The sequence below is a fragment of the Limanda limanda genome, chromosome 3, assembly GCF_963576545.1.
Source record: "Limanda limanda chromosome 3, fLimLim1.1, whole genome shotgun sequence".
Taxonomy (NCBI): domain Eukaryota; kingdom Metazoa; phylum Chordata; class Actinopteri; order Pleuronectiformes; family Pleuronectidae; genus Limanda; species Limanda limanda.
The window spans coordinates 6,096,925-6,123,697 of record NC_083638.1 but is presented as its reverse complement, the minus strand read 5'-3'; the positions used below and the strand labels follow the sequence as shown (position 1 = coordinate 6,123,697).

Here is a 26,773-nt window from a genome sequence, read left to right as displayed (position 1 = left end):
TTTATTACATTCAATTTTTTGGAATTTAATTCTTCGTATCTGTTGTATTCTACTTCTCTTAATGTGCAATGCCCTTGACATGCTGCTATAACACAATCATTACTCATTTTGGGAAAAATCAAGTAAACATCTACCTCTATCTATCTATCTGTCTGTCTGTCTGTCTGTCTGTCTGTCTGTCTGTCTGTCTGTCTGTCTGTCTGTCTGTCTGTCTGTCTGTCTGTCTGTCTGTCTGTCTGTCTGTCTGTCTGTCTGTCTGTCTGTCTGTCTGTCTGTCTGTCTGTCTGTCTGTCTGTCTGTCTGTCTGTCTGTCTGTCTGTCTGTCTGTCCGTCCGTCCGTCCGTCCGTCCGTCCGTCCGTCCGTCCGTCCGTCCGTCCGTCCGTCCGTCCGTCCGTCCGTCCGTCCGTCCGTCCGTCCGTCCGTCCGTCCGTCCGTCCGTCCGTCCGTCCGTCCACCTATCTATCGATCTATCTATCTATCTATCTATCTATCTATCTATCTATCTATCTATCTATCTATCTATCTATCTATCTATCTATCTATCTATCTATCTATCTATCTATCTATCTATCTATCTATCTATCTATCTATCTATCTATCTATCTATCTATCTATCTATCTATCTATCTATCTATCTATCTATCTATCTATCTATCTATCTATCTATCTATCTATCTATCTATCTATCTATCTATCTATCTATCTATCTATCTATCTATCTATCTATCTATCTATCTTGGAAACATGTCTGAGAAGCTAAGAACCCCTGCTGTAAAAAAACTAAAACAAATGTAGCCTGTTAAAGCTTCACCTTTCTTTTTTTAAATTTGGTTTCCTCTCTTCAGCTGGAAAGGTTTAAAACATTTTCCACAGATCTGATCGCTCTGGGACTTCCTCTCTTTCTCAGGTCCAGATTATTTTAAGGCAGAGAAAAAAGGAAGCGAAGGAAGAAAGAAATCCCAACAAATGCAGAAAGAGTTCCATCACCTGCAGCTCACTGACCTCAAACCACATCTGAAAACAGCTCCTCTCTTTTCTTCTAAACCATTTTTCCCGGGGAGCTATTTAATCAAAGTGCGTTTCCGTTGTACTTATAGCCTGGATTGTACCTGACGGCCCAAGGTAGAAGGAGGAAATAAAAAAGAAAGGACCTTAAGGAGACAAAAGGGTCGGAGGATGTTTCAAAGCCTGCGGATGAATCTCGGTCATTGGAGACGTGATTGGTGCTGAGAGGGAAATAGCCCCGGGCCAGTCTGGAGGACACTGCTACTGTTCATTTAAATTCCTCCGACGGAATCTTCTCATTGGTGCGAATCCTCGTGTCCCGTGTAAATCCAACCCAGTAAAAGAGCCACATGCTCCGCTGTGCGTGATGCCATAAAGCGCTTTGTTCCATTAGATATATCTAATTAATGCCTGATTAGTGAGGTACTAGAAAATATTTTTATGACTCCGTTGTGTCTCAGGGACGATACCGACGCTTTTAACATCCTGGTTCCTGGCAAAATATTCCCCATCACTCCTGTTTGTCATTCATGGTGTCAGACATAATTACAGCAGGATTACGCATAAAACCCTTCAGTGTTTCCCCCGTTGAGAAATGACAGGATGACGTGCGACGCCGTTTAGTCGAGCCAAAAACATTTAATACACCATCGCAGGAGACATGCACTTGCAGCACTTCACACAGTGCTCCTTCCCATCGGTAGCTCTGAGTTTGAAAGACACATACAAACCGTGAAATAATTTAAAACAAAAAACACATATTAAAAAAGGGGGTTACACACGTTTGCTTTTATACATGTTCATAATACAGCGTCATAGAATGTATCACAGAAATTAGCTTTTTTTTTTTTCCGACACAGAGCAAACCATAGCAACCAACTCAGGTAGAACACTGACACTGTGCTTGTTGATAGTTAGAGGAGGAACTGTGGACAGGGGACACCCGAGAGCGAATGTCACAGAGAGGACGAGTGTTTGATAAAGAAGAGTCTGTCGAGGAGGAGGAGGAGGAGGGAGGAGGAAGAGGAGGAAGGAGGAGGGGAGGGTCCGTCGCTCTCCGAGGAGAAACAATCCAAGTGTGCTGGAGGTCAGAGAGGTCAGTCGCTAGGCGTAAAACGTTTCTACTTTCACTGCCTGACAGAACATCGTCATGGAGAAGACCAGGCCCAGGATCTGCCCAAACACAAGAGAACAGGTCGAGCGTGAACGACTTCAGATGAGCAGCGTCACGGTGAAACGAAAAGAAAAACTCCTCTTGTCTCCTTCTCATAATAAAGTGTGACAATGAAACTATGAGAATAAACGTCTCATAGTGTTAAATTAAAATCCTGATACAGTTATTTCTTGGATAATGAGAAGAGCAACCAGACATTCACATCTGAAAATGGTTCCTTTATTTAAATCTACACAGCTTGCTTCTTCTCTTCATTATTATTAATTATATAATTATCATATTATCTCTTTATCATATCTGTGCCCCCCCGCAAAGGCTCTGTCTGCTGATCAGTGAATCCTCCTGTTTCTTTGATGAGCGTCTCAGCTTTCTCTCTTTCTGCTTTTTAAATGTAAAACTTTCTGGTGATCATTTCTTTGTTCTAATCTTTTTTTTAAAAGCCCCTGAAAACCCAACATCTTTATTAACTTCTTACATGAAGAAGCTGGATGCTAAACGGACACAATACTTTCTGCTGGAGTTGAAACAATCTGGGTAATTTCAAGATTTCTGTATTTGAGGTCTTGTCTCTGTGGCACAGTGGATAAGTGGTGATCGTCTGCCTCATACTGAGTTTCCCGGTTTGAATCCCAGTTAGCATGGGGGCTTTCTTGTGGATTACATTCATTAGAGACATAGGCTGCCGCTTTTCCATTATCAGCTGGGATTGGCTACTGTGATGGACGGGAAGGGGCTCTTCTTACTGGTTTAAACCAGGCAGGGCTCGGTTGGATCCATTAGCTTCACCACTTATCTTTAGAAGGTTGCATTGGGAGCTGGAGCTAATCCCAGCTGAAGTTGGGTGAGAGGTGCTGTAAACCCCGGACAGGTCACCAGTGAGAACGGCTGCAGGGTCAGCATATTGAGAAACACTCATATTCACAGCATATAGCTCAACGTGACCCTCAGCAGCGTGTTGGACTGTGGGAGGAAGATGTGCAGACACTGGGAGAAAAGGAAAAGTCCTCGGGCAGAAGGGCTGCAGCCGACCTGAGAGGTGAACCAGGAAACTTTCTGCTTGGAGGCTTCAGTACAAACCACTGAAGCACCATGCCACCACTCAAATATTAATATTATAATAAACAATTCAGGATCTTTCAATGGCATTGACATTGATTTCCGCCCTCTACAGTACTTTGAGTTTTATTTGCTTTCCTTGTTCTGTTTTATTATCTACAGTAGCTGAGAATCAAATGGTCAATTTTTTAAATCATCAAATAGTTTGTTCAGCTGATCCATGGCCATTGTTTCTTAAGAGATGAAACGATTAAATGAGTAAGAAATAAATGTTCAAACACATAAAACAGTCATAAAATAAAAATGAAAGAAGAGAGTTACATCTTCTCTCAGGGTAAATGTACAGTATAACTGCATTACTAAGACCACAGGGCTCAATCTCCCTATTAACTTCATCTCTTTTGTTCTTTTGTTTTAGCGAATCTCTTAAAACTCGCGTTTGATTTGTACATTGAACCCAGGAGAGTCGTGTTTTAACAGGTTTACTGTTTTAACAGGTTTACTCTACACTTCACAGATGCTGTTGACAGGATCTCTAACAGCTTTTGGCTGCTTCCTGTCGTCCTGTGTCTTCTTCCACAGCTCCAAACTGTGACACAGGCTTCACAGAGTCCGTAAACTCAAAAGTTAATTTTTTTAACTAAGATTTTGCGTATTGCATTAATTTTTCAATATCTGTCAACAGATTTTTGCCAGTTTGATGTTCTGATATTTAACCGCTTTACTTTTGATTTGGCTGCGTAACTCATTTAGGTATAGCTGTGGATTTTTGAGCGTTGTATCTATCTATTCCTATTTTAAGAAAACATTTGAAGTTGATGAATATTCTTTTACAGGTGAGTTATTTGGATATATCCCTTTGTCCTGTGTATCTTCCTGCAAATCCCATTTGGTTTCCTGCATATCCACCTCCTGTTTTATTTTGTAATCCATAACATTTCCTGTCTTTGCAGCGGGTTCCTGGTCATTTTTACACACCTGTTACCTGTTTAGTTTCCTGTCTCTGCTTTTCCCCTTTAGAAACCCCTTCATATCAACTTCCTGACCTTTTCCTCATTGGATTTCTATGGTCTTCCTCTCGCCTAGTTGCTGTTTTTGGTCTGATTTCCTGTGTGTGAACATTTGGACTGTGGGTAAAGACGACGCCTGGTTGGCCTTCGAAAAATAACCTTTTCCGTTAAAAAAAAAGGCAAATACCTAAAAGCTCATTATGTCTTAAATCTGTACTTAATGTTTCTCTCGTATAAAATGAACCCGTAGAACATCTGTGCTCACTGTATATTATAATTGATAATTGCATGTTGTTTGACGACCTGTAGCTGCCGTGCTAATTAGTCTCTGATGGGGGTGGGGGTGGGGGGGGGGGGGGGGTCATCTCCCATGTAGCACCGACGGCTTCACATGAGCATTTATGTTCCGTTGTTTCCCTGAATTGAGTTGTGGTGACAAACATAATTGCTCTCAGCCCTGTGATTGGCTCGTGACCCAGCGTGTTCCCTGCAGTGCTGGATCTTTAGCTTTTAAATCAGGGGCCATTAAGGGGCCGCAATTTACACACAGGGACCAATTATGTGTCCAACATCCATGCACCTCATTGTGTGAGGCGCACACATTGGAGTCATTCCCTGTTCACTGTCTGAGCAAAGACACACGTCGTTGAGTCTATTTCAACCAGGATAAAGGAATGTACATGTACCTGATGAATGCACTCTGAGCAGCTCTAATATCCTCGAGTGATTATCTCTAAATGTGCCTGTATTTTTTTCATGCAATGTCATTTTCTCTGTATTTCAACTTCCTGGCAGCTTCAGTTTGTTAAATTAACCGAAGAGGAAATCGGAATTGAAGCCGGATTTGTGCACATGAGGATTCCAATATATAAAAAGCTGTGAATGTGAGAGGGTTTGGCAACATAAAGGCTCCAGAGTCGATGACTCAAACTAAGTATTGATTCTACTTTATGTGAAAAAGAGGGAATGTGTTTTCTTTCAGAAGTAACAGACGTCTGCTATTTGCCATCTTTGTCAAAACACAACTAATCGCTGTAGAATTCGTCTGTGTTGTATAATCATCACAGATGTTTGAGTTAATTCTGCCAGTGATTGTTCTGCTTTTCATTGTGTAGGGTTTTCACAAAGGGGGAGAAGAGAGACTCTTTAACCAGTGACTAGAAATGAGCCGGCGGCTTCACAGCAGCCGGGTGTGATCGATGCTTTTTGGAGAGCAGCATTTCTCTCTCCTCGCCGATTGTGGAAGCACCTCACGTACGACTTGGCTGGAGAGGAAATAAAAGAATTTATGGACAGTCAGACCGGGCTGTGTGGTCCTTGGCGGCAGCGTGAGGGGGGGGGGAGTTTACGTGCGGCCCCCCGCTGACCACACGAGTCCTGAACCCAGCGCTTAATGCAAAGCGTTGGGTTTATTTATCACAAAGTAAGAGCCTGTAGATATAAAGAAGTGAGTTAATGACTGCGTGGAAAAAATATCTCATTCGACTAAAAAAGCTGTAATTACCTGAGTAAGTGCCGTGCATAGAGCAAAGATCCAAAGAGCCACCAGGTTCTCATTAAGCCAGTCCTTAACGCGCTCGTAGCACGGCTGTGGAGACACACACACACACACACACACACACACACACACACACACACACACACACACACACACACACACACACACACACACACACACACACACACACACACACACACACACACATCAGCTTAACAAGTGGAATGCACAACTCTGTCCAGTGGTTAAACAACAAGGTGTCTACAGGTTTCAACTAAGCATCAATTAAGGATTTAGGACATTTTCAATCATTTCAGAAATCTGTGGAATGGATCTCTCAAGAAACATGTGCATCTCCTCAGCTTCACACTTGGCACGTGTGTTGTTTATCGCCCAAGGAAGAGCAGTGTTGGGTGCGACTTGAACACGTGATGAGTTCAGTGTTAATATACAGGCAGGTATCCAGTGCTGTGTAGCACCAGAGGCTGGGAATCATCAGTGCAAGCGATGTTATTAATCACGATAACGGCGCTTCCACAATAATGGCAATAACTTCCCGGAACCTCTTCCTGCAGCAGGTCTCTTTACTCGCTGCGGTTCAACGACTGCCGGTCACTTTTACCACCACAGGACAGATAAACAGGCCCAACAGGCAGGTTAAGAAGGGACACTGCTCTGGCAATGAATTCATTTTAAGACCTTTGTTAAGAATGACATCAGAGACACAGAATTACTTCCCTATAATTAAAGATGAGTTGTGTCGTAGAGATTTACCCTCGGCAGAGATCTATATTATGTCCCACAGCACAGAGCAGAGAACTGAGATACATTCTGACCGAGGTGTTAGTTGACAATTAGTAATCAGTTCCATTTTATGTTTAAAACAATATTTAAACTGGTTCTCAGTGAATCAGCAGCTGGTAAAACACAGGGTCTATTTGGATGCGATTTTCTAATTCTTTTTCCTGTGAAACTAAAACAAAATGAAAGGCAAAACATCCACAATTCAACTGGATCGAATCCATCTGCTGATCAAAGGCTCCAGTGTAGATACTGAATGGAACTTGTGGTGAGATAATAATAGATACAGCGTAAGACTTTTGTCAAGTAGAACAGATATGAAGGAATATCCAAGAATTACTTGCACATAATTCAAGATAAGGTGAAATAGCCTTTTAGAGAATAACCATAACATTCATCAGTTCCATGTTGGTCTAGTTTTGAAGTTTTATGACACGTAATAATATCTGTATCATTGTGAAAGACCCTTTTACCCTTTAAAATGGGTTTTATAGTATTAGCAGTACTTCAATGAATGTGAATGATAACACAAGACCTAATTTTAAATGTTATATTTTAACCCATTCAATATTTCTCAAGGCCTGAAATTCAGATTATTACATTTTTACTTTTCAAGAGGCAGCCTTGGACAAAATGTACCAACTTCACAGTGAGGCTTCTCTGCCAGTGTTCAGAAACTGTGAAGGAACGAGTGGCAACATCCGTATTGTTGTCTCCTCTTCCTCCTGAACTTATGTTCTTGGGGAGAAACTTTCCAGAATTTGAGCATGTCTTCACCGTCCTTATCTCCCCTGAAGCCGTATAAACAAGTAATGTGACTCCGAGAACAACACAAGCACCGGAGGTTTCATTTAGACATGAGAATAAACTGAATATTTCATATCCGACATGGTTTGAATTCATTCTGAATGCAACTCAATAAAAAATTCGCCACAAAGTTGCCACTTCCACGTTGTTTTTGCCACCATAACATCTTTTTTTTCTTTTTTTTATCACCTAGAGAACATTTTCACAATCTCTTGTGACACTCTGGGAGAATCCTGTGAGCCACGCTGTGCGCCTCAGGCACGGAGAAGAGGGAGGTAATTATTATTAAGAGCCAGAAGAGAGTGGCGGGTCAAAGATGTAAGCGAGTGATGAAAAGCGGCTGAATCCTGAAAGGAGAGGACTCGCTTTCAATGAACAGTGTAGAGCTGACATTCCGTTTGACACCTCCACCTCTTTATATCTGAAGGAAGAAAAACAAATGTGCGCTGAATTCATTATGCGAGTTCTACTGGAGAAAAGACAGACTGACATATTGTAATAACAACATAACAGGCTGCTGTGCTGTTAGGATTAAATTATTCATTTCTGCAGACATGCGTTCCTTGCACGATGTATTTTCTAAATCTCAACGCATCAAAATCTGAGTCAGGAAAACCAAACGCACGAGTCTGCATTTCACTGCTGTTTGAAACATCCGGACACCGAAAAACATATATTTTCCTTTTGCCCAAGGTGAAATAATTCCAGGCTGGATCGATATGGAAAGTCATGCCAAATTTAGGACGCCTCCGCTGTTATTTATGAAACCGCCGGCCGAGTGCAGCCCTCCTGGACCACAGAGCTGCAGCGGGAAGTATAATAATTCAGATTTTTCATATTTGACGTCCACTGCAGACCAGAAACTGCCCGACCAGTTCCAGCACAGGAGCAGAGGCACATTAAAATACAAGGGCGGCTGTGGAACACCATAATCTGAGCTTCAATCAGGAACATAACCAGAAATACTATTGATCACCAGCATAAAATATGTATGTATGTAAAAATATGTGCATTATGCTAATATATGCTATAGTGCGGGATATAAACCAGCCAGGTGGTTACTGCAGATAAACTCTGTGGTAAATCTTGTCTGTTGTTTGAATAACCAGATTGTTGAGGAGCAGGTTGTAGTGGTTGTTCAAGATATTTTTATAATAACAACTTTCAGTGACGAGTTGAAAACAATGTGATGATATAAACGTTTACATAGATGTAATATTCTGATATTAATCCCTTTTCTAAACAAGAGCCTGAATGAGGCTCGACCATGAAAACAGCACTTTCTGATTATATGAATAAAGTAATACTAGGAATCAGTAATAATATCATTTATACATGTGAAGTATTCTGACCTCAGTCACATTATGTAGACGTGTGTATTTCAGACTCACATTATAACATCCTATTGGAGATTTTTACGTAATCGCCATGCCGTCTAGTTTGAGTAGGAGGATGTAATAATGACATGAGTCATAATCAGACTTTGCTCTGTAACATGGAAACTGCAAAATCTTTCTTCTCTCCTCTTTCTTTCCCACCCTCCTCTTCCCATTTCTCTCCACTGAGCCGAACCGGTCGAGGTCGATGGGCTGTTGGGTTTCTCTGTGGTGTCGTATGGTCTAAAACTTACAATGGAAAGTACCTTGAGATAATGTATGCTAGGATTTGGTACTGTTCAAATAAAGTTTAATTGAATATTCTATTAGAAACCCGTTTAAAAATCATAACCAAATCAATATAGCTTTCAGAAAAAGGTCAAAAGGCGTAATGTGGCCGTCCATGTCTGCAGCTTTACTGTTTCAGTCGACTCTCAGTGTCTTATTCTGCTGCAGACACATTTCATGTTGTGAACACAGGTTGTTTAAGGATTTGTACAATTAATGGTGTCATTTAACCATCCACAGCCCACACAGTTATCAAAGTACCCAAGAAACGAGCCGTGTTTACAGAAGTAGTACACGACTGGAATCACAAGGACTTCGAGCGTTCAAAGGCTTTGAAACTGCAGGTTGTGTGTGTGTGTGTGTGTGTCCTTTTGTGTGTGTTTCTGTTTAATATGAATGAGAGCGTAGAGACATAATTCCTTTCACGGTTCTTGATTCATGAACAATCTCCTGCCGACGTAAAGAACCACAAGAGTCTAAAGAAAGGGCCAAGTAGCAGGTTTTATTCGAGTAGTGTTACTTCAAAACTAAAAGAAAAAAGTTATATTATTTATTCGTAGCACATGTAGCTGCCTTGAAGAAGTCGAACCACACAAACCTGTCTGCAGATTCATTTATGTTTCCTGTCACTTTGAGCTCAGTGGAGAAATCTGTGCAATGTGTTTCGTAGAAAAATAACTGAATCTAATAAAAAAGTATAGAAAACATATTTGAAAAAGCTGGCGTTATTGGAAGAGATGCTTCAGTTCGAGCTGCAGTGATAGAATCCTTGATCTGAAGGTCTGACTGTGTTAAAATAAAAAAAACTAGTTCAATTTGTCAAATTAAAGTGGTTGAAGGAATTCAAAGGTCTACGTGACAACTAACAAGCTGAAAGAGGAAAATATCCATTCTGAAAAACCTTTTTAATAGTTTGTGTGAAGGCACGTTTCAGGAAAAGTAATGAAAAGACATTTCAAAAGCTTGTCTTTCATTTTCTAAAAGCGAAGTAGCTTCAGTTTGGCCTTTACAGCGCGAACGAACGAGTGCAGCAGGACGAACGTATTTCAAGATGAACGTCTGTCGGCTCCCCAGTCTACAGCTGTGAAACTGATGGCTTCATATTTGGAATCTGCCCTTTGCAAATGGAAATGACTGAAAATTTACTTTATTTACTTAACTGAGGAATGAGATTTAGAATAAATGTGCTGTCAAAAAGCTCTGAATATACAAAAACAGTCTCTCAATCGCAAAACTTCCTATTAGGCTTTGCACTGGGGCTTTATACGTCTATAATTCAAAAGGCAAAACTTAAGGCCTTCAAAATCCTTAAATACATTAAAGTAATACTAGGTCTCACATTTAGGTATCTCTTAGTCATGTTAAAGGTATTTTTAACACAAGTTCCACTTGTTTAAGCCCAATGTTTCTATAGTTTGCGCTATGACGTTTTGTTTTGAGGGTTTTTATCTACATGGCAACTTCCTTATCTCAAATTATTTAGAGGTTTACGTAGTGACTCTGATATTCTTTCATATCTGTTGTACTTAAGCTGACAAAGGTCTAACATTGAAGTTTTAAAAAGGTTTTCAATTTTACTTCTTGAAACCTGCGGAAAACCTGTAATATTTAATCAAACTGTTAAAAAAAAGAATTTTAATGAACCACCATTTAGTTTGCATGTAGGAGCTTTTTTTATTCTCATCAGCAGATTCATTTTGTGAAGTTCTAATGAAATATTAAACAAAACTTTTTTTTTTTGTTTCACAGAAAAAAGAAGCTGGGAAATTAAAAATTTAAAATGCATCTACTGATGACGCTATAAAGATGAAGCTCCCAAACGACCCAGGTGGTTTCCCAGCTGCTGCAGATTCTATTTCAAGACATAACTCTAAACAAAAGCTGAAGCATGTTAATACGAGCCAACCATTTTTAATAAAACTCAAAATGACGTCAGTTCACCGAGGAGGTAAAAAGATTAAAGATGCATTTGATCGGAGGCTTTGATCTGAGTGCCGCTGACATCTGGAGCATCTGATAACTAAATATGTCGAAACGTCATCAGAGGCTGCACAGAAATCATTGTAATTCACGGTTCATCATCTCCACTCATTGCGACCCACAGGGGAAGCTTCAGCTCGGCTGCATATTTAGATTCGGTTAAGTGGCTGAAAAGTGGCCTTTCTGTCCTTAATGATGACGATGACAACTTAAAAACTTGGGATTAGATCTAATTTTAATTGCTGGCGCCATCACGTTTTATTTTCATCAAGCCCCGAAAATAATGTCTCGATAATGAGCTTTAGCAGTTTGCCGAGCTGAACAACAGCTGCTGTGTAGGTCTGATGAGCTACAGGGGAGTTTAAATATTCAACAAGCCAAAGTGGAGCTTCTTTTACAGCTGCACGGCTTTAATAGTGATCCGGGGTGCAATATTATTATAGCCTCATCCTTGAGCACTTTAAAACAAAACTCCCACACAGATTTAGTAAACATCGTTTCTGTGTTGAATTATTTTAAAAAAAAACTCGAACTTTCAACAAATTCTTAGAATCTGACGATTTCAAATGATGAGCTGATTTTAAGTACTTATGATAACCCATTAAATTTAGTAAGGCCTCTTTTTCATTTCTGAAGAACTCATTCATGATTGAAGCTGTTTAATATGTGATTTTTGTTAAGTTAGATCAATTTGTTTTATCTCAATCTTAATATCTTTCCATGTGAAATCATTTTTACATTGCAAATATCATATTTCCTAATTTTTATATATGTACATATTTAGTACTTTATTACTGATGCTTGATATTTTTACTATCCCCTGTCCTGCTGTAACACATTCGCCTATTGGGGGACTGTAAGTATTTATCTCATCTTTTTGAATTCAGTCCCTCTATGTATCTTTGAACTAACTCTTTGGGAGAAGCCGACACTGCGGCTGTTTGGCACCATGAATTAAAAAACAGAATGGGTCCTGAAGTGGAGCCCAGAGGGATCCCACAGGAAACCTTGCACCGAGGATGAGAATTAAAATCAACACAGACAGAACTTTTGGATAAGTCTGACGAACCTCACCAGTGTAAAGGCGTCTTTGACAGACTGAGTCGGAGAAACCTGCCTCATGTCCCAGCAAGAGAAAGGTGTGGTCCACTGCATCAGAGGCTGATTGAAAAGCTGCAATTGAATGCATCAGCTGCCAAGAGGATGTCATAAGTCAAGATGGCTGATTCTGTCAGATGAAGCAAAGCCTCTGAAACCAGACTGGGATTTTCAAAGATGATGTTCTGAAGCTGGAAAGACCACAGTTGTCTCCAGGAGACTGGGAAGAAAAGGAATTCTGGAGGCGATTCTGTGTTTGTCCATGAGATTTCCTTCTTTTAAAGTCTGGACCGGACTATTGTTACTGAAAGAAAAAAGGTACATTTCCAGATTTCTAGGTCTAGTTAAATTAAGTTTGTTGTTTTGTGTTTGAAGGTTTAAGAAAACACGTCATGGATTTCACATGAGTCACCGTTTGCTTCCTGGGTCACAAGTAAATGGATTAATAATAAGTTGTAAATCAAGGTATAATTTATATGTTTTGTTTCATCACATTTAAAAACCTCACCAGGGACAAGTTTCACTCTTGCATGTGCAGAATAATCCATTTGTTCAGCCCATAAGACAAACATACACAAATGATGCAGCTCGTCCTGTTTTCCCCATCGGTCTGATGCAATCCTCACCACATCCACCACCAGTCCTGTTTACACCCAGAGACATAAAACAGCTTTCCCCTCATGACTCTAATGATGTAAGACTATTAAGTTATTCTGGATCTGGTTCGGCTGCAGCACAGAAACATGACATGTTGGTTTTCTCCTGTTCAGGAAAGTCTAATGAGACGTAAGGAGACCACACTTCCAACACTTAAGTAAATCTCAGTTGTTTGATTAGTTGCATCTTAATCTCACGTAATGACTCAAAGGGAGAAACAGCAGCTCTCTGGACTGAGCCACAGCAGCAAATTAAAAACACAACACTGATTATACATGAGGTGAACATTGGTAACAACGGCAGTCAACTCCCAGTGGACAGAGGTCATGATCCAATATCAGTAATTATGAATAATAATGTCTCCATGGATCCTGCTGCTTGTTGAGGTCCGGGGGCGAAGCAGCAAAGGTCCACATGAGATAACGGGAATAAAACATTGAAATGATTCCACCGCTGAGAGAAGGATTTTGTTTGTTTTACAGCTGATCAACTTAACGTCATTATGAGTGGGAGTAATATGAACAAAATAAGATGCACCATGTCGACTATAACTGTTTATGTCCGATTTTCTATATCAAAAACTAACTGTTTAATAAACACCACCTACCTGCATATTTGTGTTTAAAAGATCAATGCTGTCTCAGGCTACATACATTTTCTTCCAGACTCAGATATGAGGTTACCATGGCGATTAACTTAATCAGTTAAAATTCTGGTCCAAGTGACAACCGGTCAAAATTTGAGGAAATTCCCTAAAGAAAAGTGAACGTTTGTGCCAAATTTAAAGTCATTTTCTTAAGGTGTTCTTAAGATATTGTTTTCCAAGAATGGGATGGACCGATCACCTGAAAACAACATGTCACTGACTGTCGCTGAAGAGGAGGAATAAAAACATCAGTGCAAAGTTAACCCCAAACAATTCATTCTCATTTCAAAGCAGTTTTCCTTCTCACTGGAGTAGCAGTTTGATTTTCTGGCTGGAACTTACCGCCGTCCACCACGTCCCCGGGTTATCTAGGCCACAGTTGTCGCTGTACTCCAGGCAGCAGGAGTCGGGCACCCGGCTGGCGTTGTACACTTCGAACCAGTCGGTGTGGTTGGTTACTCCGCAGCAGCGGAACTGTGCCGGAGAGAGAAAGGAGCAAAGAGAGCCTTTTATTTATCATGAAATCCTATTGCATGGAAACGATTTACTGGCAAGAGTAATTCACATGTGCCGAACGCGGAAAACACTTCATCTCGCCGGTATTGAGCTACGGCTCCTTTCTGTACAATTCTCATCTCGTCTGTCTCACAGCCCTAAAATCATTTTCCCCACTCGCCTGCTTCTTTTTATCTACATCTTCCCCTCCCTGTGATTGGTATGGATTCTTTATAAGGGATCATGGCTCTCCCCACAGTTCAATTCATCAGTGTACTTCATGAAAAGATAAAGTGCCCCCGAGGTTTTTGTTCATTCAGTGGACTCTAATTCCACACAGGAACAATGGTGCCTCCGCTGCGCCACCACGCCGCTCCGTGCACAGACTCGGGAATCGGTTCATTTGGAAACTGGCCCCGGCCACTTAAACAATGCATCAAATTAGTAATTTATCACAAACGGCAGCAGAATTCAAATTCAGACGGCATCTGAGGTAACGTATAGTTTTGAACTTGGAAAATCGCTGCTTTCCCAAAGTAGCATTTGGCTCCTTTTGGATGTTTTTACTACTTCCCCTCATGTATGTAGAACCCTCTTCTTTTCCATAAGTGGCCGTTCATACTGTTCAGGCTGAACTCCGCTCCCGGGACATCTGTTGTGTACATTATCTATTCAGTGACTCAGCGTATTTGAAGGAGGCTCCGGAGGGAGGACAGTGACAGAATGAGAGCTGTCTTTTTTAATGGTCTGCATTTCGGCCAGACTGGGACTTTATGGCTCCTCATACATTCACACCGAGGACTGATGTGACCTGGGGAGATGTGCACGTACATGCACGCTCGCACACAGACATCTTTAATATCGGTGGCTCCTTCATTCAGATCCTCCTCTCTCCATCATTCAGCACAAAAGGAACTCGGCACATTATCATACACACACCCTGACACGCACACATTAGCATATATTAGTTGCATAGCAATGCATTCCCCTGTCATCACTTCATGCCTTTTTAGTCATGCTGACATGGACACACACACACACACACACACACACACACACACACACACACACACACACACACACACACAGACACACACAATCATGCACACACAATCATGCACTACATCCGTACATGCACACAGGCCACAGCCGAGCATTCAGCATGCAGCGAACATTAGCTAATGGAACAAAAGTAGCAGCTGTAACAGTGGTGACGTGCGGTGGCTCCGGAGCCCTGGAGTCTCCACGCTATCATCCCACGGGCCCCCCCCCCCTCACTCAAATCCCTAATTCCAAATCTCAGTTTCTCACATTGTGTTTTCTTTGCATTGGTGTATATTTATTTAAATAATACTCAGGAAAATGCACATCAAAGTGAGAGCTGGAAACAAAGATTAACCTCGGAGAGTCTTTGGTGTTTGCATTAATCTCTCTGACAGCGTTTTACCACAGTGTTTAAACTGAAGGAGCTTCGTGTGCTTGTTACTGTCGGCGGAGACGGTTTTTGTTGCCATTTTCTTTCAGATTGCCAGTTTTTTTTCCCCCAACAGCCTGCTAATAAAAGTCTCCATTCTGTTAAACTGTTAAAAAAAAGGATTCCAGTGTTTTATTCAAATTTTACACAAATTGGAGAAATGTAAAAAATGAAATGGCCCTTCAACGCTTGGTTACTCCCTCGTAATTTGATGTGACCGCTGCGGTGGAAATGGTGAAAACTTGCCAATCGCAGAAGTAAAGGATGAATAATGCACTCAACACGTTGTGCATCCGCTCGTGACAAGGTATCCTGCATCACTCCACCTGCTAAATGGCCCTGATGTTAATATTGAATGGGCTGAGAGGTTTTCCTCTGCTGTGTCTCACATCAGTTTGTACGATCATCCAGGCGTTGGTCAGGCCCACGTTTCCCTCGGTGCCGAAGAGCTGGAGGCCTTTCTTCAGATCCCTCTGGGCGTAGTGATCAATCTGGGAAAACAAGGGAAACAGGATAATGAATTTCACTTATGCGTGTGTGAGGTTGAGTGAGGTGTGATCGAGCAGCTTTTCCATTTTCATTAGAGGATAACAAATTCCATTTGATCCGAGGTAGACGAAAATAATCACATTTCTTCTGAGAAAACCGCAGAAAGTGAACCATCTAATACAATATGTTTTATTATATTTGTCTCATATTATACTGGAACATTTTTATGTGCTCTAATGATGAACCACTGTTCCATATGATATACGCTGGTCCATCAATCCATCAATCTTTATTTATATAGCACCTTTCAAACAAATAATACGCTTTCAAAGTGCACCTATACATTGTAAAAGATTATAAAGCAAAATAAAATAAAATAACATGGTTAGAGAAGAACAGAACAAACTCAAATACAACTTTTTAAATTTGTTTTTTCAGGTTCAAGGATTCCGGCTTCGTCTCAGCAGTCGAGACAATAAACGTCGAAATACAACTCAATAAATATAATAACCCAAATTAAGGATGATCAGAGAGACTGCAATAAATGTGCAGAAACTAATATAACTTAATGAAAGCGTGCAGCTTGGGGATATTTTATTGCCGTTTGTTCATCATATTGATTGCACATTGAAGGATCCCGTACTGTGTATGTTTTTATTTACTTGTTTACTGCATTTATTTGATTTTCACGGTCACAGGACAAACCACAGGAGCAGCACAACACCGTAAACCTTTTATCGCTCAGTAGAAGTTGATACCTCACCGCACGCAGAGAGACTCCAGTCTGTGCCGCTGCTTCTGCTCGGCTCATATTTCCTCAAGCGTCGTCCCATTAAGGCATTAAGACTAATAAATAGAGGTCAACAGTGGGAACGATCCACTCGGCTGAACTACAAGTGACTGAATTTGCTTTTTACCGAACCAACACGCTGCACGCCGGCGGGTGGCGTTCTGTAAACAGGCCAGATGCAGATCCATGTGGGTTTAGTGTGGAAGCTCTGGTTCAGCCGTGTGAATCTAAACAAACGAGATAAAAGCATTTAACAAAACCAGCTTTTTTTCCCCAGTAAGCTTTGTGTCAAAGAAAGCTTACGGTGAGCGTGGGGACAGACACGAAGATAAACACACTGCAGCCGCTGCAGTTAATGAATCTAACAACGATAACGACGTGATGGCAGAGCAGCAAATGGACTCAGAACACACTCTAGTTCAGGTCTTTCAGTTGTTGTGGAGACACTCATTGACGTAATGATTCTGTTGTCCCTTACCTTAACATCCTGACCTTAGCTTTATTTAACCCTTAAAGCAAGACAGCCTTTTTAAGGACCAGTAAAAATGTCCTCACAGCATCAAAATGTCCTCACAGTTTCCAAATATCTTCACAACGTCAAAGTGTCCATAGCATCCGAATGTCTTCACACTAAAATGACCTCACAATAGCAAAGAAGTCCTCACAGCGTCGAAATGTCTTCACAGCATCACAATGACCTCACAACGCCAAAAGTATTACAGCGTCAAAATGTCTTCATAGCATCAAAACGTCCCCTGACCCAAAATGTGTCCCTCACAAACTATAGAAAGTATACACACATCATGTCTTTAAAACAGCCATAATGTTTTCACAACAACGGTAAGGAACCAACATTTCCCCTCAGAACTACACACAAACACACACACACTGCATACAATCATGTATATATGACTTCAGGGGACAATACATTGACTCACTCACTTCCTGACTCACTTCATATTTCTTTACCCTGAGATTAACCTCTGTACATGTCTTCACCTTTAAAACATAATGATTCACATGCTTCTTGTCCTCATTATGTCCCTGAGTAAACAGCTTCAGGTCCTCGGACACGACTCGTGTGTGGGTAACACTTGCATGCCCAGGGAGAGCAGTCATCCTTGTTTACACGTTGAGACGGTCAATCTCATCAGACATCCATCGCATTGATCTGCACTGACCTTGCTCTCTCCTCCTCTCCAGCCTCTGAGCGGCTGCAGGCATCAAAACAAACCTCCCACTTCATGCACCCAAACAACTAGTGCTGCCTTCATTTGACTAAAAAACAATATCAATATTAAAGAGGGGTTACTGCATGAATTTGACACAGTGTTAAATATTTAAGAGGAATGAACAGTTGTGACCTGACACAACCTTCTTGCAAATCTTTGCGCAGTGAAATTTGACATTTCCACGGACAAATGTGGTTTTAACTCGGCGGTAAAACGGATGATTAATCAAGTCCTCTACTTCACCCAGATCCGAGCACATGCCCTTCACACACCAGAGTGCATTAACACACACACACACACACACACACACACACACACACACACACACACACACACACACACACACACACACCACTTGCCCGGCTGCTGATCTTTGCCTCACATATTTAATGTCGAATCATTGTGGATATTCTGGAAACAGATGCAGCAGTAGTGTTGAAGAGAGTCTACAATAAAACACACACAACCACCTCAATGTCACTACTTAAAAAACTATGCAAATGTTTAATGAGAGGAGAGTGCATCTGGCACTTAAGGACTAAAAGGACTTAACGACATACAAAACACATTTTAGGAAGAAATGGTGAATATATTATATATAACTTCATGTCTTAAGTAAAACAGCAGGTAAAACTTGTTATTTTACATTTACAACATTGCTTTCTACATTTGCTTTAATAGCTCTTCTCAAAAGATGTGATTTACACAAAAGATCACCAACCTTGTCTCCAGAGCAAAACGGTTTGATTTACAGCAAAACACAATTAAAAGGAACCAGACCAGATGAATATTCCATATAAATATTCTATATAAATATTGAAATTCAACATATTTTGCATCATCAGTAAACTGTTACCTGATTTTTTCTGCCAAAATATCCAATCTTTCTGTACAACGTTAACTTCTAGTGACTGCAGCTTTAACACATTATTATTGAGTTGCTACTAAATATTTATTTATTACAATATATGTTGATGTGCATGGATCCACAGCACTCGTGATCAAAATCAAGGTCTGATTTAATTTGCAGATTTAGTTCACAGGGATTTCAGTCCCTTGTTAATTCACATTCATGTCTCCCTGACCTCGACCCTATGGATTTTCTGACTTTAACCAACAAAAGGACGAGACTCTGGATGGAAAACCAGGGTGTTACATGAACAAACGTATCTCAACCTTGGCTCACGTCACCAAACCATTGTTGTGTCTTCTCTATCTGGCTCCAAGAAAGTCAAAGTGCCCTCGTGCAGAGATGTTACATCTTCCTCCAGCTTCCCAACTCAACCCGTGGGTCCTATGAATATTGCAATAGAAGGGGACTTGGCTTTATATCACAAATGTAGTGGGTCTGCACTGGTTGCCTGCAACACAAGGGATTTAATGTTCTTCTCCTGACATACAAGGCTCTGAATGGACCGAGTTACAGAGCTGACTCTCGAGTTTCAGAGCTGACTCTCGAGTTTCAGAGCTGACTCTCGAGTTTTTGTCCCTTCGAGAACACTGAGATCATCTGCAGTAAGTCTGTTGGAGTTTCCCAACAATGGACCAAAGAACATCAGAGACGAGCTTTTATAACTACGCTCGATATCAGAAAATCTAGTTCAGAGAATATATTTAAAAGAAAAAACATTTCTCTTTGCTTCAGCCTTTAAATAGATCTTGCACTTGACATCACTCCTGCGCGTTTATATATCTAGTTTGAATTTCATTTAAATATGTTTATATTCTCTATATCGGTATGTAAAACACTTTAAGCTGTTTTTCTTGTTTGAAAGGTCCCATACAAATACAGTTTATTATTCAGATAATCCTCTGACTTTACTCCGATGTCAACCTGGGTTAAATAAAATGTTTCACCAGAGCTGATTTTATATGATTTGAAGCATCTGTGCGTCGTCAGATGACTTCATACAATGAATAGTAATCTCAGATTCATAATTTAAACAGACGCCTCTTTCTCCCACTACCCATGATGGAGGGAGATCTCCTGAAGTAAGAAAGGCCCCAGACAGATTATTTAATCAAAGTGAACTCTGGAGTCCACATCTGTATATAGTTCAGACTCTATTTAAAGATTTATCATATGTCAATAACGTGCCTGCAGGCTTAAATATTTCCATGAAGCAGTTTTGCCATCCTAATGTCTGCAGGGTAAAAAGTGCAATAAACCCTGAAGGCAGAATAAAAATACACGTTCAGCTTATATCAGGTTCAACACTCGGAGATATCACTGAAACAAAGAGGCTCATAATGTAGACGGCAAACAAATCAGCTGAGGAAATGAAGGAGAAGACAAACACATGCCGACACGCTGAGGAATCTCTCTCCACCGTGTCGCTTTTCACTCAGGCTGCTTTTTCTCCTTGTTCTTATAAATGTGTGTTTAAAAATAATAAAAAGAAGACATTCAATGCAGCAGAACCTCTGTGGCAGTTTCATATTTTCACTCAGAGCAACAACACGGTGGAAATCTGCTCAATAAAAGTGCCAGGCACAGTTTGTGGGGGGGTGTGGTGACTGTATATCAACTCATATCCTTGCGGTGACTTTTTTTTTCTTTCTCTCGACCCCCAAAAGAATTACAATCTTCTGGTGAAAGAACGGGGGAAGCGTTCTGTCGGTTTTCAGATGGACGGCGTACTTGACTCACAATTGTTCCCAGTTGTGTTCAGCCTGGTTTCCGATTGTTTACGGTGCCTAACACACGATTATGAATCTCCGAGGTCGATATTTGCCCTGAAGCCTCAAAGAAACAAACTTTTTATTCTTGTGAAATGGCGTCGCACTGACTTCACATCTTTCTTCTCCGGTCATTTGTCTTTCAGCCTTTATCGAGTGCTGTTATTTTTTTTATTCCTCTGTCTCTCGTGTGGCCGTCGTAACTCGTGTTTTGTACCCGACCACCACCTGGCAACTCTGCTGCCATAAATGAAAACAGCGCGTGATCAATCATTCATAAAAAAAATATAAAAAAATGACGCCTCTGAATATAATCAAGCCAGTGATTATGTTTCCTCCACAACACAACGGCGGAAACAGTTTATTACTACATGAATTAATTTCTAAAAGATGAGGTTGCAAGAAAAGCGGCCCCAGAAAGGGACACTTCCCCATAACTCTGTGCGCCACCGCAGCATTTACATGAAAAGACAAATCACCCAGGATGTAATTTCTTGCGATAATAAAGATGTGCTGAGTCGCTTCATAAACAGGCCGGCGCTACAAGCTACTGCTCGGCATCACGAGTGGAAGCAGCAGGCAGCGTGCAAGCCGGCTCCGAACTGATGTAAGAATCCGGCAAGGAGAAGCCCCCGTGTCCCATTGCGGTGGACGGGATAAAACCCTGGATCCTCTGAAGTCGTGCAGATATAAAAGGGGAGAAAAGAAAATGAGAAATACTTTTTATTTCAAATCTAAGTAGGTCATTAGCAATGCCTGACTCCTGTGGAAGAGTGCGGCGAGCACGACACAGCCGCACTCTGAGCTCGGTATTGATGTTGTCCTCGGGACTTCAGTCGCCCTTTAACTACAACGGGCGAGTCGGAGATGGGCCATCAATTATTTATATGGCAGGGATACGAGGGGGTGGAGGGGGGAGAGGAGGAGAAAGAAAGAAAGACGGGATGGGAAAGAGAGAGAAATGGAGGTGAGGAGGAGAGTGGGTGTTGGGAAAAAAACCTACAGGGGGGGGGAAAGAGGGAGAGGATGAGCCGATGAAGGCGATGAAGGGCAGAATATGTAAAATCAAATTCACTGAGGGGCAGATTAAGTTATACGACTACTGGACTACAGGTAATAGTGACGGCACTGCAGTGGGGGGGGAAACGGATCGTTCCATCTGTGACAGCTAACGAGAACAGGACAGTACCGCTGAAAAGGAGAAGAGAAGAAAGGGATTTTAAAGGAGACGATGTAATGAGAGGGAAAAATGCCTCAATTAGCCAAAACTCGCACCAAACAGAGGAGATTCATTACCTGTGTCAGAGCTGGAGGAGGAGGACGAGTGAATCAGTGACACAGTGATGAAGAGGAAAGCACTCAGGAAGAGAGGAAATACGCCGAGTCATATTCCCGCTGGATTTCCAGGGAATACATCAGTTCACTATAGAACATCAAGCTGCATAAAACATGATCTCCTGCGATGACATTATCTGATTCTTAACAAAGCTGAACCTCGTGGGTTCAATTGTTGGAAGAGTCGCTGGGAGAATCTTGAATCTTGAATCTTGAATCACAATGTCGTGTTAAAGGCGGTTAAGCAATATGTGAGAGTTTTGTGTTTGTATGAACATTTAACACGACGGCAAATGGCAAAACTTGAAAACTAACTTGAAGGCTAACGTTGTCAATGTCTCAAAATAAACAAAAGATTTCATCAGATTTTGCAAAAGAGACGTTAAAACTACTTTTAATTGATTTGCTTGCTCGTTAATCAGTTTTTGAAGAGCCTTAAATCAATATTGAATCAACTGTTTGAGTTTAAAAATCCCGATTCAGTCACTTCTGATCTGTGCCATCCAGTCGTCTCTGTACAATCTGAATCTCCCCCAGCCGTCCTCACCCATTTCCCTCTTCTCGTCGAGGGGTTGCCTCCCTGACAGTTCTTTCATTTCATCCTTCCTCTCAGGGAGCTCACCCTCCGTTCCCTGGACTGTGACCCGATGTGGTCCGAAGAGACGGGTTTTCAAGGACATTCATTTTGACTGCAGACGTTTTATTCTCTTGTCTGGCTTACTCGCACTTCATTCCCCCCCCCCCCTGACTCGGGATATGAGCGTAAATCTTCCCAAAGTGTTGCAGTGCATTCGGACAAGGAGTGATGGGGACCACTCTCTTCTGAAGAACCCGAATACGTGATCCTTTCTCTCTCAGGACAAATCGGCCACTACTTTCTTTCTTTTTAAAGTTGGACAACTCCTCTCTAAAGCAAGAAACTCCATAACTTACCCTTAGATTTGTAAAGTGGGATGTGAAATCTGCCCTTTAGATAATGAATCGGGCCGAAGGAGTCACAACTCAAGACCTCTGTCTCCGACTTGTTTTTCCTGGGGCACCACGATGACACACATAGTTAATTATTCAAATGTATGGAGTTCTCCTTTAAGAGGAGACTCTCAGTGCTCAGCTGCGCCAAATCAATTACAATCCCGGCTCCTTTTTGTTCTCTGCTTCTAATCAGCTGCTGATTAACACTTGGCAAACCAGCCGACAAATCAATGGCAGGAACAGAGGGGGAGTAGTGAACTGGCAGAATGGAGGTTAGAAGGGAGATACTTGAACAGCCCTTAATCAAGGTAATAGTAAGCTGAAGGATTGTAGACACCGTGTTGGACAATAGCACAAGGTCAAGGGTGATTATCTAAGAGCCTCTCTGCGGCTTTATTAAAACCTGAAATGCAGCAGAGAGACCTTGTGTTTTCGTGGTTTGTTCTAAGTGGTGATGCTCTAAAAAAACAAAATGTCCTGAAATGATAATTCAAACTGAAAATGTATTTTCCTGCAGCTGGTGCCTTCATTCGCTTTGATCACGTGAGATTCTGTATTGTTTTTAAATCATTATCTTAACCAAGGAGATTTGAGGAAACTACTCAAAATTTTCTCGCAAAATCTTGGTGGAAGGATCGGAGAAGGGCCAGAAAAGAAACTGTTAAATCTGGCGAGGATCTGGGAATTGTATTTGTCGCCTTTATCATGAGATTAAATTACAAATTTCACATTTACATTGTCGTTTTCACAGGTTTCCGAGAGAATAAACAATTATGTTGTTCACTGATCTTCATCGTTTTGTTTGTTTCACTATAAAACTTGATTGAATTTAACTGTTGGACCAAACTGAGTTTTATTCTAGTTCTTTTATCATGTTCTATCTGTAGATGTGTGATTATAATGTGAAAAAACAAAGAGTGTTGGGGAGTTGACTCTTAGAAGATTAAAGAATGTTTACTGAACTTTATATGAAGTTAAATGATAAGTAATTTACCTTTGAATGCGGGCCAAAGTTTTTAATGAATGTAACGATCTTTAGTTAAAACAGGAAAGTTACGAAGGAGTCCGCAATTTTAAATTTAATAATAATAAATTTTGATTCTGGTCCATTTCAAAAGTTGCAGCAGTTTCTCTCAGTTCTTCTTTCTCATTCTTCAATCTGTCATGACTGGGTTGTGACTGACAGATGGTGAATCCCATCATAATGACAAAAAAACAATGCTTTCTTGGCTGAATTATTTATTGTGCTGAGAAAGAAGAAGAGGCAACCCACAGGCAGGGTTTGGGGGCTAAGGCTGCGGATATTCAATATTTTTTATTATTGTGCAAAACACAAAAGAGGGAACAAAAACACAAATAAGCCACATTCTGTCACTGGGTGGTTTTCAATCCTTTCAAAACTCGTGGGCACTGTAGTTGTATTTGAGTTAATCTCACAAATGCACCATTTGGCTTCAGTAAATACTCACTTGTGCATGAAAATGTGTATTAATCTGAAGTTTACTACAAAGAAATATTCAAATGTTCATGAGGCTGAAAAGGTTTATTCATTTATTCATCGCTCCAAAACAGTAAAATATCAGAATTCAGAATCGACTAATGGTCAGAATGGGCTTTATGTCACTCCAGGTTAAATCAGGGATTTGTGGAATCATAATTGAGGGAGTGACCTTGCTGTTCTGAGCGGACGCCACAGCGAAGTCGAACCCCCCCACCCCCCCCCCCCCCCCCGAACTTGCACAGCGGGATATCTTATCTTATTTTAGCACTGAACTCCACGAGTTCTGCACTAATGGGAAACTGTTCACAGAAGCCCTTTGTAGTTGGTGTTTGCTTGTCAGCCTCTTATTCACTGAGATGAAGTTTCCCATTTCCAACATAATTAAAAGTATTCAAAGAGAATTGTATTGTGTGGCTTTTGGACTCAAACAGGAGGGAATAAGCAGCTCAAATTTGCCCAAACTAATTTACATACGGCAAAATGGATTTAGACATATTCCTTTCATCCCGGCACATGGCGGCCAGATTTAAAGTTTTTTTAGTTGTTCAACCAAATTATGAAGTCATTTTTTTCCGATCATAATTCAAACTCCCAGGCTGTGAATATAATCGTCATGGCTTTTAGATAAATAAATAAAAAATGTATTCAGTGGAAGGAGACGTATGTTTTTACGGTTTCTATCCTCTACTGTGTTTTTTGTACATTTAAAATTTCAACAAAGTTAAAAAGCTCAAAGTCTTCAGTGAAGGGAGCTGCTCTCCCTGAAGGAAAAAACACTGACGCTCCGGAGATGAGTCGTTAGAAGTCCCGCCGCATTATTGTGACATCACATGACATCACGAAAGCCCACATTTGCATAATGAAAAGCGCTTAACAAAGCCAGACTCGCTGATAGCAGTTGACCAATCACAACATAGTGGGTCAGCTGGCCTATCGGGGCAGAGTGGGCTTTATCACAAGGGGGGGCCTTAAACAGACAGGTGTGTTTCAGACAGAGGCTGAAAAGAGGAGCTGCAGCCATGGATAGTTTGAGGACAGAGAAGTTATAACACAAATTAAAAGTATGAATATGAGCAGAATAAGTCGTATCACTCTTTTCCCAACGTCTCTCCTCCACACTTTTCTCTGCTCATCGGTTCTGGCTCTCAAGGTTTCTTCCAGTTTAATGAGGGAGTCGCCAAAGTGCTGCTCAATGTGGGAACTGTTGTTTTGTCCATAGATTTCAAGGTCTCTACCTGCTATATAAATTGCCTTGAGATAATGTATATTATGATTTGGCGCTATATAAATAAAATTGAAGTGAATCCTGTAAAGTTCTTCTCGAAAGATTCTGATATAAATCAAAAATAAGGTAAATATGCTCTAAACATGCATATGTACATTTATAAATCATAGGTCTCTATCAAAAGGTTTATTTATTTATGTATTTTAAATCATAAACTTCTGGAGCAGATCGTGCCTGTGTACGTTATTTTGACGCCTGATCTGTGTCAAAAACGTATGTAGTAAATAATCCCACTGCAATTTACAGGCTGTGATTGAATCTTCTCCATCTGACATACTGTTTCTGTTGACAGTTTCCAGTTTGTTTGCACCTGCAGAGCCTCACCTCCTGCATTCCTTCATTATACTGGTTACTTCGCCTGATTGCAATTTAAATGACTTTATAATTACCATCTTTGCAATTCATTCCCTTGTCACATAAGTGTATTTCAGGGCTCCGCAGCAAATGTCTTTTCTGTTTACTCATCATCTCGATTTGCCTCTCATATTAACATTGCCCTGATGTGGGTGTATTTTAGTAATGTAATTAACTGAGGGTGTTTATCTAATTGCATTTCTCCAGTCTACACGAAATTAAAATTTCTCAGGCTTTCAATTTATTCAGACAGTATAGTGCTGCATTTTGATATCTTGACAAGCGCAAATGTTTTGACGGCTGATGCAGGAACAGTAATGATGTGTAAAAAGTGGAGTTATCACGCTTGAAATGGGAATTCACCGGAGTCTCATGAGTCAGTTCGGCTGCACCTTTAGAAACGTGATGCCTGTACTCTGCTTCACCGCACGAGCAGGTTGCACTTCACCTGCAACTGAAGTCGTCTGTTCACAAGTGGATCGTTTTTTTTTTTTTTGTCTTCTTCCAAACTTCCTCCAGATACTTTTACAATGCGCCACATTAGATGGAACAACAGCCGAGAGGCGACGACAGTGATGTGAGAGTGAAACCTTCAATCTAAAGGAATTAAGGTTGAGAGGAGGTGATTCATGCAGCAGGAAGAGGCCACAAGGGGGAAGGTCTTCCTCAATTTGACCTCAGTCAATTTCTATTGTAGCAATAGATAAAATATTAATCTAAATTGATCCTTTATAACTGACATTGTTTCTCTTCACACTTGTCAAAGCTCG

At 40.9% G+C, this 26,773-nt stretch overlaps 1 protein-coding gene across 1 annotated transcript in view; it reads right to left on the bottom strand.

Moving 5' to 3' along the window:
- Positions 1-2,098: 2,098 nt before the first annotated feature.
- tspan4a (tetraspanin 4a) overlaps positions 2,099-26,773 on the bottom strand; it is a 101,052-nt gene continuing 76,377 nt past the window's right edge. Inside the window, exons 4-7 of the mRNA XM_061068692.1 lie at positions 15,756-15,857; positions 13,740-13,871; positions 5,751-5,834; positions 2,099-2,179 (exon numbers count right to left, since the gene is read on the bottom strand). Of these exons, the coding sequence (XP_060924675.1) occupies positions 2,111-2,179; positions 5,751-5,834; positions 13,740-13,871; positions 15,756-15,857 (387 nt within the window). The 3' untranslated portion in view covers positions 2,099-2,110. The remainder of the gene's footprint in view (positions 2,180-5,750; positions 5,835-13,739; positions 13,872-15,755; positions 15,858-26,773) is intronic.